The 14,361-nt window shown below is 26.4% G+C and overlaps 2 protein-coding genes across 2 annotated transcripts; both read right to left on the bottom strand.

The window, feature by feature from the left end:
- Window positions 1-1,674: 1,674 nt before the first annotated feature.
- On the bottom strand, window positions 1,675-10,169 carry LOC116414797 (uncharacterized). Its single transcript, XM_086917889.1, has 2 exons — window positions 10,032-10,169; window positions 1,675-3,656 (listed from the first exon to the last, which is right to left on the bottom strand). The coding sequence occupies exon 2, from the start codon at window positions 3,637-3,639 to the stop codon at window positions 3,382-3,384; it is 258 nt and encodes an 85-aa protein (XP_086774015.1). The 5' UTR covers window positions 3,640-3,656; window positions 10,032-10,169; the 3' UTR covers window positions 1,675-3,381.
- Nmnat (nicotinamide mononucleotide adenylyltransferase) lies at window positions 7,498-13,140 on the bottom strand. The gene is made up of 5 exons (XM_012489399.3): window positions 12,813-13,140; window positions 11,994-12,403; window positions 11,814-11,915; window positions 11,568-11,734; window positions 7,498-10,395 (listed from the first exon to the last, which is right to left on the bottom strand). Exons 1-5 carry the CDS (start codon window positions 13,138-13,140, stop codon window positions 7,614-7,616), a joined length of 3,789 nt encoding a protein of 1,262 aa, XP_012344853.3. The 3' UTR covers window positions 7,498-7,613.
- Between the last annotated feature and the right edge of the window lie 1,221 nt (window positions 13,141-14,361).

Below are 14,361 nucleotides of genomic sequence, written 5' to 3'. Positions count from 1 at the left end.
CTCTCAATAGATATTTTTATATATTAACTTTTGTGTTTGTCTTGAAATCAAGATCTTTAAAATCATTGGATACTTAGTTATTTCCAAAGTTATAAAAATACAATATATGCTATAATAAAATTCTTTCCAGGCCGAAAGTCGTATCGAACAAATTTGTTAAATTTACAGTCAATAAACTGATGAATTTTAATTATTCTTTAAAAACTCGTTAGATATTTTTTATAAAAGATGAAGTCTTTTTAACTTTTAATTACATTCTGCGAACTTCTAATAAGTTCATTAATATTTTCGAAGAAGTTATAGTCCTTATAATTTCTTATTGCATGCAGACAGATTTTTTTTCAATTATTTTTTTAATAATAATGATTATTCGAATAATTTAATTAATTTAAATTTTTTAAAATTTTAAATTTCAAATATTATACATATTTTTCTCTTTCACATAAATTTCATATTGATTTGAAAATAAATTTAAAAATAAGATAACATGTATGAATCCATTAGAGTGTAAAATTCAGTGTATTGTAAGTTAATAAGTTAACACATTAGCGACCGATAATGAGGTAGAAATTCATAAAATTTTATAATTGAAATAAAAACAGAAATATAAAGTAACTATGAATCAAATATCATATTTAATTATAATCAATGATAATTAATATAAATTATTTTTAGTTTTACTTTTATTTATTTATTTTCTATTTATTTTTAATTTTAAACATGGAAGAATAAATATGATATAAATATAATATATCACTTAAATATTATATTAAACGGTCGTTAATGTATTAAACAATGCTAGAAGAAAAAATTGAAATTCAACTATCTAGAATATCTAGATATTCATAATCTTTAACAAACAATCTTCTGGACTGTAATTAGAAAAGAAATTTTTTTTTAAAAATATAATGATGATTCAAACACATCGAATTTCTTTCGCGTTTATCCAATTTCTAACATTCTTTCTTTTTCATTCATTCTTTCATTCTTTCTTTTTTGCCAACGTATATAAAATATGTATTAATTATTTTAATTTTTCCTTATAAATCCGTTCTTATATCCAAGGGACGCTAAATCGAAATTTTTTGCTGCTCGCAAAAATCACACATATTTTACAATATGTCGTATAATAGTAAATATAATAGTAAAATTTTTCTAATAAAATTGTTTTCCATTTAACAAAATATACGAATAAATCTTATATATAATTCGATTTTTCTTTTCGAATTACTTTAAAAATCACAATTAACATTTATTATGTTTAATTAATATTTTACAAAATAAAAAAAAAAAAGAAAAATTTTAAATTTCATACATAAAATATGAAGCAACGTCCTCATTGAAGCAAAAAGTTTTTTCAATTTATTCGATATTTTTTTGTAACATGCAACAACATCAAACAAGAAAAATTTCATCTTTATTGCTGTAATGAGGATGAAGCTTTATTATAATCACTATTTGATTGACTCTATATAATTTTGACCTGCATGTTTTATTGCGTGTCCGCATGACCATTGATTTCATTTCGAAACAACACTCGCAAATTGTCCGAAACAAGTACCAAAGCAGAAATTATTTTTAATTAATCCATCATTGAATACAAAAGGAGATAATAGGAAACATTCATTGGAACTAGAGATGCAAATATTGCAAATATTGAAATAATAACTGCAATTATGATAAACACGTAACTTATACGACTTGTTATTTATTACAAAAAAATAACAATATATTGTGAGAGAATAATAACAATAATAATATATATATAATTTTTTTTTAAATAAATGGAGTTAATAATTTAATATATGTTTTTTTATTTTATAATAATAATTCAAATATAAAGTTGATAGAAGCAATTTTATTATTATTTATTCTTATTTTTCCTTTTTGAGGTTATTTTGTTTAAATCCTTATAGAAAATGAAAATAATGATTTTATTACATTATTTTCAGTAACATGCCAAATATTAAATAACATTTCTTTCTTCTTTTTTTTTAATATTTGAATACGTGCCTTTCAACAAGCTTCTATGTGCTTGTGTATTCATAAATTCATACAATGATAGAACTTGAAATATTTTGTGAAATTTTAATGATAAAAAAAATGATGTCATTTGTAAATTTATTTATTAATATAAATTGTAAGAAATTTTTTAATTAATTTTTTGTATAAATTTTATATAAAATTTAATAATTTTCTTTGCAGATAATTTCTTTTGGGACAATTGCGAGATATAATATAATGTAATATAATTATCAAATTTGACACCATTTTTTTAACATTAATAGTGCAAAAAAATGTATCAAATTCTAACGTTAAAAAATATGATCCGAATACGAAAGAAAAGAATCAAAAAATTGCAAAATTTTTCGAATCAGTAAGCAGTGCCGGGGATAATAATATTTGAAAACTGAAAATTTTAATTTTTACAATTAATTCAATTAATTTTCGATTAATTGTACAAATCAACAATAAATTCTATAATAAATAAATCGATAGTATGATTATAATTAAATTATTTGCTTTATATTAAATTATTGATAATAAGAATTAATTAAAGATATTATCTTGATATCTTTCGACTAAGATAAAGTAAATATTAACAAGATATATATGTTCTTATTTTTTCTCTTCATTTTTTTGTTTAAAAAAAAAATAGTTCCATTTTTTCAAGTTTAAAAATATTATCTATGTTATATTTGTACTTTAGAAAAACAATTCCAATTCATAAATATTTAAAGCTTTTGAATCTTATATCAATCCAGGTACGATAAATCTTCAGTTTTATTTTAATATTCAAAAGATAAAAATTTTAAAAAATTCTTTTTCCTATATAACCACTATAATTTGTACTTTTAATCTAAAAAAACTTCTGTTTCTAAAAAATACAAAAAAGTATATACAAATAAAACATATATAAAATACTTCAATTTTTCTCTATAAAATATGTTAATAAAAATATTAAATTATTTTGCAGATAAATTGTGCTAATAATTAATATTAATCAAAAATTAATTATTGCTATTCAAAACAATATTTTAAAATTTTTTAATATTACAATAATACTGTAAATATAATATATTTTCAAGACATATATTTTTTTGTTTTTAAATAGTTTAAACAAAATAAACTGTTAAATTCATAAAAATTCTATTAAAATTTATCTTACAAATTTTCAGAGTGATTTTCTGATTGACAACAAAAGAGAAACAAATTTTTTGTTAATAAAATAATTGCTTTCACGACTAATACTACCAAAAAAAAAAAGATATTATTTAATAAACTTATTTTGTCTATTCTAACAAATTTCAGCAAAAATTGTGATTCGAGATATGGGAAAGATTCGTCAAACTTCCCCAGCACTGCACAGAAATGAAAATTCTAGTCGCGATTAATCGTGCGACCAATAGGGACATTTTCGCGTATACTAAAGCTTTGAATGTTCTCGTAGGCGTGTAAATTCTTGTTGTTGTTGATGTAGCTGTCGATGTTGTTGCTGTTAGCCGTGCTACTAACGCCATTACTATCGCGATTGTTAGTAGCAGTATTAGAACATTTAGCAGTAAGGCAGGGGCCGCATCGGATTGGCATGGGTCGAGCAGCAACAAGACAGTCAATTATCTGTCTTACAGTAGGCATGCAGGTTTTGCTGTACCCTGGAAAACACATATCACATGCTCCATCAGAACCGAACCACACATCGACTTCTATCACGCCATCGGGAGGGAGGGATTTCGATTATCTCGTTTTCTTTTCATAATGATTTTTTTCTCGCATCGCAATGAATATTCCTTTGAATTCATATACAAAAATTGAGAAAGAGATGTCATCGAATGTATCATAAAAGGAACGTGAATATTTCGTATCGTCAACGCATAGAATTCAAACATAATTTCGTTTATCTAGAAAGAGATAAGTTTAAGAAATCTAAAACAGAAAAATGACGGATCTATGAATTAGAATTGAGATATGGAAAAAAGAGAAAATTTGATAAATTTAAGATACAATGAGATGAAAATGAAGTCGATTTAAATAATTGATTAATTTGTTTGTTACAATAGTTTATCTTCAAATAGTAAAACAATGATGAATTGACTTTTTATGAATTCATTTCAAATAAATTTTGAAATTTCTATCTTTTTAAATTATTTTTTTATTTAGAATAGAAACAACTTTTTTTTTATATATCTGTTATAATGTCTAACATATTTCTATTCTATTCTATTTTCTTGCAAAATTTTAAATAAATAAAAATTTTCGAGATATTAAAGTTTTATAAAATGTAAAAATGATATCGATTATATTTATATTTTTTTATTGGAATTAATTAAAATTATGATTCTTGTATTTTTTAAAAATATTAATCTCTTTTTAGATCATCCACATTTTTATCATAATATCATAAAAAAATTTGAAAAATTTATTTTTAAATATTCTCTTATAAAAATTAATTCTGATATAATTATTTTAAATTTAAATTCAAAAATATTAATAATACCCTTGATAAATATATAATAAAAATTCAAAAATATTAATAATACCCTTGATATATATATAATAAACTGACAATATTTTAAAAAATTTATAATATTCACAATTATAATCAAAATCTACTCTTTTCCTTTCTTCAGACATTGTTCTCTTTCTTCAATTTTTAAGAAGATTTAAAAAACATTTTGAAAACATATCGATTTTTATTTAATTCTTATAACGATTGCATGATAGAAGTCGTGATGGCCAAACACATTTCACATATCACGAAATAATCGAAAAATACAAAAACAACAAAGAAACGAACGATATAGGGATAGAAAAAAGAAGCGAATTGGTCCAAAATGATACAAGGACAGCCTAAGGCTGTTTTAGTCGCACTCAGGAAGCACTTTTTTTCGTGAATTAACCCTTTGCGGTCGAAGGCCGGTATATTTCCAGGTAACTGTTCTATTATAATAACATTCAATTCCACGTCAATGAGAATTTTTTATAATAAAAATAAATAGACATTTTCTCTATAATAAAAATACATCAATCGAATTGCAAAACATTCGCGCTCTTTTTCTTTTTTTGTCTTTTCATGTTCGATCATGTGGTACTCTTATAGAAAAAATGGCGTCCCCAAAGGGTTAAACCATCAATACCGTCAGCTTGAGCATATTTCTCGCCACCTTCGTCTATCTACGTTACAAATAACAAGAGCGAACAACAATTTGCTCGAGAGGGGATGAAAATAGTGTAGAAAAAATTAAGCTTGCGTACCAAACTAAGAAAAAAAAATAGGGCTGTGATAAGAAGAAGGATGTGTTCGAAAAGAAAAAAAGACATCCTTTTCAATTAAGAAGAAAATTAAAAAAAAAAAAAAAAAAAGAAAACAAAATTAAAAGAAACTAATCGCTTTTCGCAAAATCATTCGCAAACAGAATGCTCTTTAACAATAGCTTGTCGAATAGACGCGATTATTGGCAGAACAATGGAAATTAGGCACTATGAAAACATAGATATATGTCTAAGAAGCTCAACAATTATACCAAATAACTAGAGATGTGCAAAATTGCATTTATAGCCTCGGAACAAACGAAAGATATTGAATAAGATTAAATGAGATTTCGATACTTTTTCTTGTATTGTTCGAGATATATTAAAAGAAATTTTTGAAATTTCAAAAACATGAGCGATAATTTTGATCTCATATAATAATCAAAATACCCAGCTAAAATTCTCGAATAATACGAAAATATTGCACATTTTTATAAGCAACAATTCATTTCCATTGCACCTAAGCATATTTACAATCGAGTCTATTGATAAATTTTATAATAAAAATATTCTAAAAAAAAAAAATACCAATATAAATTAATTATAAAAAAAGATATTTTTAATATAATTCATGAGTATATTAATTTCGTTCGAGGAACGATTTCATCACAGTTAGATGCAGTGGAGTGGTTCGCCGATATTTGAATAAAATATTCGCAAAAAAGATAATAATTGTGATCCCTGGAGGGATTTCTCAAAGCGAGATTTACGACAGAGAGAGAGAGACGCATGATATTTAAAGATACAAAAAAAAAAAAAAAAAAAAAAAGAAACTAATTCAAAATAAGAGAATATTACTTATAAGATATACTTGTAGAAATCTCTTAGAAGAAGATAAAGAAAACATTATTTATTATTATAATAACGGATATAGATGCACGATAATGATAGAATCAAGAAACGTTTTTCGTGTCTCTTTCTCTTCTCGATTTCTCTTTGTATCGTTTTTTTTTTTTTTTTTTAAGAAAATACATATTAACGATTTAAAAACTATCATACAAAGATATGACGTTCGAGAGATAGTAAAAAACGCACGATATCTACAAAGGTATAAAAAAACAATTGGCACATTTTCAATATAAATTTGTTTGGCAGAAGTATGTATGTATGTATGTGTAAACTGTAATCAATTAATTATATCAATACTCATCGCGCAGAAAGACAGTCTGTAATTGAATTAACGAATAATATTTCATATTCAAAATGAAATTGCACGATCTTTCGAATTTTTTTTTTTTTTTTTTTTCTTTCTTTTTCACGCAATGAAGAGTAAAATGAGATCAGCGGATTCCATTAGAAGCATCAATTAATCACGTTCTTCGCGATCGATGTATCGCAGCCCATCCTAATGTATATTATTCTTACATATTTTATATAGAATATTTTATAATTAATCAAAACCATTTTCTTTTTATTTTTTTCATATAATATTGACGAGTTAATTATAGGATTGTCTTGATAATTCGCTGTTCTCAAATGTTCGTGCATTATCCAGATGTCTCTTCGAATTTCTATAATTTTATTTTATATCTGTTTTAACATTTTGAGCTTCTTTTTGATCCTTCATCCTTTAAATATTTATTTCAAACACATATAACAACGATACACTTTGCGATTTATTTAATTTGTTTAATTATGTACGACAGTTCTTAAATTAGTTTGTTAACGCAATAATAATATATAATATCATATTTTTTTCTCTGGCTGTACTTCTTAAAGAAATATTTCCAAGGCCTGTGTACTCTCATATGCATATCATTTTAGAACTTTTTTTTTTCCCTTCACGGAGAACAATGTGCGATTCAATGATGCCATGCTAAGATTTTTCTCTATTTTTCTTTTTATATAATATTTCTTAAATTTTGTCGAAGAATCTCTTCGCATGAACATCATTATTATTAATTAAATAGAATCTGTGAGTAGGATTAAATTGTAACATTTTTGGCATTTCTGTTTCTCTCGGAAAAGAATTTGTTTTCCGAGTTATAAATATATGTATATATATATAATATATATATATTTTTTATTTTTTATATTGATACGTATATTTATTAACTAGGTCTCTATTATAATATGAAAAATCTTGTATCTGTCGAAGTAATATCGATCAGAATTATCACAAGAGTGTCGATAAGTCTGCATCCTAGAATTTGCAGTTGGCCTAACGAGAATTCAAACTAATTTCTGTGTCCTATATATAATATATATTTGGTAACTTTTTTTTGTAACTAATGTGAGCGATTTTTTTTTCAAACAAATTATATTTCTTGTATATTCGTTGAATTCATTCATTTTTCTCATTACAGAGCAGTTTCCTTCTCACTGATTATCTTAATGCCATGTTTGGTCAGAATCATTTTTACAGTTTCGTTGTCTCTGACCTTTGGCTTCTCCATCCAATTCAGGTCATCCTGTGCATCATCCTCCCTTCCTAGACTCTCCACTAGAGAATCTAAGTTGTCTGTGGACGAATCCATGCATCGAACATTATCTGCTGATCTCTGCAGTGATTTACATCTTCTGGAATTTCTGGAAACACGTATATTGTCTGCAGATCCAATCAGCTTGTTATTCTTAGGCCTAAGAACTTTATCATTGCTTTTGGAAGACGCTTTTGCTAATTGAAGATTATCCACTGACGAGTAACGTCTCTTATCCTGAGTAACATTAACTGGATCCTCAATTGGTTTCTTTCTGAATAAGGACCCCTTGCGATTCATGCGTCTAGAACCACTGGTCAGAATAGCCAGTTCATCCTTAGGAATGAAATATTTGTCTCGTGACTTCTTCTTGATAACGGCCGAATCTGAAATATTGAAAGACTTGGATAATTGTTTTTCACCAATTTGGTGAACTAATGACTCTGACCCACTCTGGAAACCACAATTCTCGATCTCGAAGCTATCTTCGTCCAATGATGGATCAGTTGCAATACTATCACCGATTCTGGAGCTATCTTTTGGAAGACTTCTCGAGGAAGATTCAAATACCCGACCTTGAATCAAATCTCTTGGTTCTCTGGTTATAGAATAAGATCTTGATTCCTGATCGGGGTTGAACGTGGCACAGATCTCGTTGCAGATCTCGCACACTTCACACAGTTGGTCGCAATCAGTTGTCGAGGAAATGAGCTTTCGATCGATAGTATCAGTAGACTCTTGTAGATTCCAAGAGCTACAAATATCGCATTCTGTTGAATCCTCGTCAGCGATAGAGCTACAATTAGAACGTAGAATCATTTCTTCTGTTCCAATGACATCCTCCGTTCTTAGAGATAATTCGTTTACATAGCAACAAACAGAGCAATATTCATCTGTTTGCATGTCCAATTCATTTGCTGTAATCAACTGAGAAGTGCTATCAGCTTTCGATGGATCTTCATAACATACCTCTTGCATTTTCTTAATGGACTCGTAACTCTTTGATTTTTTCGAGAACATTTCCTCAGTTTTCGATTTTCTCCTAGAAATTGTTCTAGAATCGTTCGTAGTGATCACCGAATCCAAACTTCCTTTCAAAGGCACATCGTACTGTTTTGATTTTTTATTTTTTTCATCGCTGATTATTGTGGACTCGTAAATTCTCGAACTGCTAGCCGTTTTCTGACCGTTTAAACGAGATTTTCCTTCCTTTCTAGGACTCTTTGATTTCGACGATGATTTTGATACAGTTTTGTAAAACGTTTCTTCCGATTGTGTGCCTGAATCGGTGCTCTTCTTTTCCACTTTTTCGCTTTCTTTTACCCATTTCTCATCATTTTCATTGGTGTATACTCGTATTTGACCATTCTTTGTTTTCCTAGGACTTTTGCAAGCATTCACCACAGACTTTACATACTTACCATCTATCTCTAAGCTTACATCTCGTTTTAAGGATTTTCCATCCAGTGAGTCATCAGAATTTTCTTTCGTCATCTCCGTTCCATCATCCATTATTTCTTGTATTTTTACTGTGCTCTCATCACTCATTGAAGATGGAACAGGCGACTGTACCAATAGACTCAGTTTGTCGATACTTCCATCTGATTCACCTTTATATATCGTGATCTCGCCTTTACTCTGTACACCATTCTCTTCGACGATCAATGTCGTCCCTTCCTTATCGAAAGGATTGTGTATCATCGCGCTAACCACTACTAATACTTGCGTATTTGAGCATCGAATACTATCGCTAGGGAAACCGTTCTGATCATGAACTTCATCGCTGTTCTTTCGATCAGCTTGTTGGCTTTTATATTGTAGATTCTCCTGCTGATTCTCGAAAAAGTTATGCTTGCTTAATCGAGAATCTTCATCTACATCTTGGATTTCGTCTTCAGCTGAGTCGTCTAAACCGTACCATGTCAGCCTGTAATCCTCTTTGTCCACGCTGAAATCGGACAAGGCGCATTCATGACGTCCTCCGCCATTTTTTATAGCAGATATCTTCGTAGACGAAACAGTTGAAGACGAAATCAAAGATTTAACATCGCGATCCTTGCCACTATTCTCTCCTAATCCTACATCGATAATTTCGTACTGGACACGAGCTCTGTCAATCATTTGTAAAGATTTATCCGCACTATCTTTAGCCTCGATAGATGATCTCGCATTAATTTTAACAATGTTCTCGCGTTTCGACGAGGTGGCGACACATTGGGACACCTCTTCCGGCTGACTCGATCGGGGCTGTACCCTCACCACCTTCCTGATCTTTCTATCATCGTCAACGAAACCTACCTCGTCGAGGATCTGCGACTCGCCGGTTTCGGTGGCGATGATCTGTTTCGCGAGACCTGGATACGCGGCCTTCGCGGTTGTTATATGTTTGGCGTTACCGTTCTCGGCGACGAGAGCACTAATGAATTTCTCGCGCGCCTCCTCGAGGCCGCCGCCGACGTGACGTGAGGTGACACAAGCCACATTCGTTGCGTTCTGCATATTCTTACGCAGAACAGTGTCAGGCACATCGATGGATATAATTTCAATCGGACTCGGGGATTCCATGGTAACGTCGCTAGGCGACGGCGTGAGAAAGGTGCTTTGATACTTGGAATCAATGGTCAAGTAATTATTCGCATTGGGCGAGGTCAGTTCCAACTTACTTCAGTATCCAAGTAGATTGGCAGCGTGAAAAACAAGACACTATTTTTTATATGGTCTTCATTATTTTGATACTCGGTAGAAGTCCGATTCAGGACAAAAATAATTTCATCTAATTTATTCATTCTAACTTTAGAAGAAGAGATTATGCTGAATGATCAGAAGAAATTTCGTTCTCTTATTTTTTTATTTATTGGAAAAGTGTTGTTTAAATAGTAAAGGGAATTGAAAAAAAAAAAAAAAAAAAGAAAAATTATCTTTATCGTGAATCGGTACTTTTACTATGATTGACAAATTAAATATATCTAATTTACAGAAATCAATGTAATGTAAGGAATGTAAAAAAAAAAAATGCAGTTGCTAAGATTTATTTGTAATTACAATATTAGAAAATAGATTGTTAAAATTTGATTTATATACAAATGAAAGATTCTTAGACTAGACTAATATATTGCTTTGTAATATTTGATGATCATATAATGATAAGCGACCCTTTTAACACTCAATAAATAATTTTTATAAAACAATATTACAATATAGATATTTTCTAGGATAAGTAATTCATAAAATCATTAAATATATATTATAATAATATTTCAAAAATTGGAAAATATTCATTAACAAGATTTATAATACATAATATATATAATATAATTTCATAAAAATAATTATTATTACTTCGTTCAATTTTCATTTTATAATTAAATATGTTTTTTATAAAATAAATCTATTATTTTATATATATTTTATAATAATATAATTTATAATATTTGTAAAACATTTAAAGAGTTAATTTGTAACAATAAACAGTTTTTTCTCTTTTAATTTTTTTATACAATATTTTAAATTTCTCATTTTTTGAAATAAATTTAATATTTTAATTATTATACTTTATTTTACAATTAATGTAACATTATTGAGTATTAAGAGAGTTAAATTTTAATCATATATATATATATATATATTCATATTACTTTGTGTCAATTCTTAAGTTAACTAATTCTGTACGCTCTAAACTCACCAACTACGTGGAATATGAATGCTATAAAAATATAGGCTTTTCATACAAAATACATAAAAATAAATTTTTATTTAAATCTATTGGAAGATATGCTATTAAATTGGCACTAGTTATATGATCTATCATTTCAATTAAATTATTGTTAGACTCACATTGTTGATGTTGTTGTCTTTGCATCATAAATTCCTTGTTTATAGACATAATCAATCACAGAATCTTGTAAGAGATATCTGACACTTTCACCTCGCTTTAATGCTCTTCTTATTTTACTTGAACTGACTTCATTTGGAATCCATTCAGTCACTATGTGTATATTGTGCTATATGAAAGTTAATTATCAGAACATAATCATAAGATTATTTAATAGATATATAATCAATATTGATAAGATTATTTACCATATTCTTAGAAAGAATATCTGAATCATATATAAATTTATTTGGATTAGAACCTTCTCTAGTAATAACTACAAGACCATGTTCTCCGACAATAGCATCAATCTATAAAAAAAAATATTTCTTTTAATTATTAAAATATTATTATTAATAGTATTATAAAATAAAAGAATATCAATTTACATCTTCTTCCATCCAAAGACCATAAACTCCAAAACTTTCTAGTAAATCAGCACCACATAATAGTTTAATTTGAATTGGTGTACGATCAGAACTATTTTTTATATTTTCTGGAATCCATTCCAGATCTTCAATTGGAATATTATGTTTAATATTGTTTGAATCAAATATTATAGAATTCAATAAATTTTGATGGTATTGTAAAGTTATTCTAGTCCTTGACCAACCATTTTGTTTAATTTCCCAAGTACTAAGTCGAATCCAATCATTATTCTGTAAGGCTAATCTTAACATAGCACATCTGTGTGTTGCACTTGCTAGTTCTTTTTTAGCATATGCATCATGTACTGGAGACACAACTCCACCAACCACAATATGTGTGCCCATTCTATGTAGATGATCTCTGGCAATTTCTATAAATTTCAAATGAAAAATTATTACAATATTCAATATAAATTTTATAATATTTATATATAAAATACATAATATTTATATATAAAAAAAGGATATTATATTTAACATGGCAATTATAAAATTACAAAAAGACAGAATTAAAGTTATTTTTATAAAATAAAAAAAATTATACATATTTAATTTTGTTTAAAAGAATTAATTATATTTTTCATATTCTAAACGATTTTTTATATATTGATAACATTATCCGTTGTTTATATATTTTTAATAATGATTTGATTTGTTCAAATAATCAACAAAATATAATTATTATAAAATTTGTCTATTATATCTATTATATATGGATATTGAAGAATTTTGTATTTACGGAGAGACTGATATTGATTATAAGAAATGATATATATGTACCAAACATTCTTAAATGCATATTGGTTGGAGGGTTATAACTGCCACACGAAAAAAGAATAACACGCGTTGGTGCCATTTTTTCTTTTTTTATCTGACTGCATGTGATGACAGCAGTTTTACAAGACTGCTGAAAACTGCTTTCTCTTCTCGTGATTTTATAGAGATAAAACACGCAATATTTAAGGTGATGCGTAATAATGCAAGATAAATCGTTATACGAACTACTGTAACAACCAACCACACTGCATGAACTACACACTGGCTGATGTTTCAGCCATATTTGAAATGGTGCTACTACAGGAATCAATTGAGAAATTGTTCTTAACATACTAGTTGTCTTAAATAATGTTTAAAATTTGTTAACTTTTCTAACATACTGTATATTTTGATCTTTAATATAAGCAATCATTGTCAATTAAAAAATTTATATACGATAGTCAATTATTAATTTGATGCACGTTGAAATATCGCCACTTTCCTTTCAAAAAAGTTGTTTGAAACGATTTATTGTATTGACTTAAAATAAATTATCTATTATATTTATTATTTTATTTAATATATTGAAATAATATATATAATTACTTTATATGAAAAGTTCGAAATAATTTTAAATAATATGCTATATTATTCAAATCTATAATATAAAGTTATAATATAAGATAATAAATAATTTTAGAAATATTAAGTAGTTTTATATATTTTTTAAAATATTTCTTATTATTTAAAATTAGAATTATTTAATAACTTCACTATATTAAAGAAATTATGAATATAAGTTAAAAATGATATAACATTGAATATTCTATATTACTTTTAATTATATTATTGTCTCTATTTAATTACATTTGAAGATAGGTTATAAAATATATATATATATTTTTGTCATAGAATTATTTGCAATTAAATGTAATATTGATTTCAATATTTTTATCTACTATTTTTTAATATTATTTCATTTTTTAATAATTATTTAATAACGTAAGAAAAATTAATTTATCCTTTTCTTTAATAATTTTTATCAATTTTTTATTTTTATATTCTTTTATCAATATTTTATTAATATTTTCATATAATATGTATTAAATGAATTTCATATTATGTCATAAAATAAAAATTTCCGATATTCATTTATTCAAAAATTATTTTTATTTCATTTTATTATCTAGTAAAAAATATAATGCTAGGATAAGACATTAATGATGCCAAAGTAAAATCGATATTATCAATGCAATGCATTGATAAGATAACTTCAGATTAAATTTGAATGTGAATTTGATATGTGATTATAATTGATGCGAAAGTTCATATTATTATATGATATGTATTTTTACTCTATTTTTTTAATTTATTTAATTTATATAATTATATTATATATTTTAAAAAATGAAGCACAAATATAATTATAACAAAATATTTTGATTATTATATTTATTTAATATATTTTTATAATTATGCAATTCTATATAATTTTCCTTACGGTTCTTAAAATAAATCTTTTTAAATGAAATATAGAAAAATTTTTTTTATTAAGATCTTAATATTTTTTATA

This window comes from Apis florea, unplaced genomic scaffold, assembly GCF_048593485.1.
Source record: "Apis florea isolate Af1SG1 unplaced genomic scaffold, ASM4859348v1 contig_2272_pilon, whole genome shotgun sequence".
NCBI classification, from domain to species: domain Eukaryota; kingdom Metazoa; phylum Arthropoda; class Insecta; order Hymenoptera; family Apidae; genus Apis; species Apis florea.
This window is presented reverse-complemented; position numbering and strand designations above follow the sequence as displayed.

What these genes read in the sequence shown, in the direction of transcription:
- LOC116414797 (XM_086917889.1), bottom strand. Translation starts at nt 3,639, where the DNA reads ATGCCTACTGTAAGACAGATAATTGACTGTCTTGTTGCTGCTCGACCC.
- Nmnat (XM_012489399.3), bottom strand. Translation starts at nt 13,140, where the DNA reads ATGTTAAGAACAATTTCTCAATTGATTCCTGTAGTAGCACCATTTCAA. An exon ending in GTCTTTGGATGGAAGAAGAT is followed by an intron (nt 11,916 to 11,993) that starts GTAAATTGATAT and finishes TTTTTTTTATAG; the next exon opens with ATTGATGCTATTGTCGGAGA. An exon ending in AAGACAACAACATCAACAAT is followed by an intron (nt 10,396 to 11,567) that starts GTGAGTCTAACA and finishes TGGATACTGAAG; the next exon opens with TAAGTTGGAACTGACCTCGC.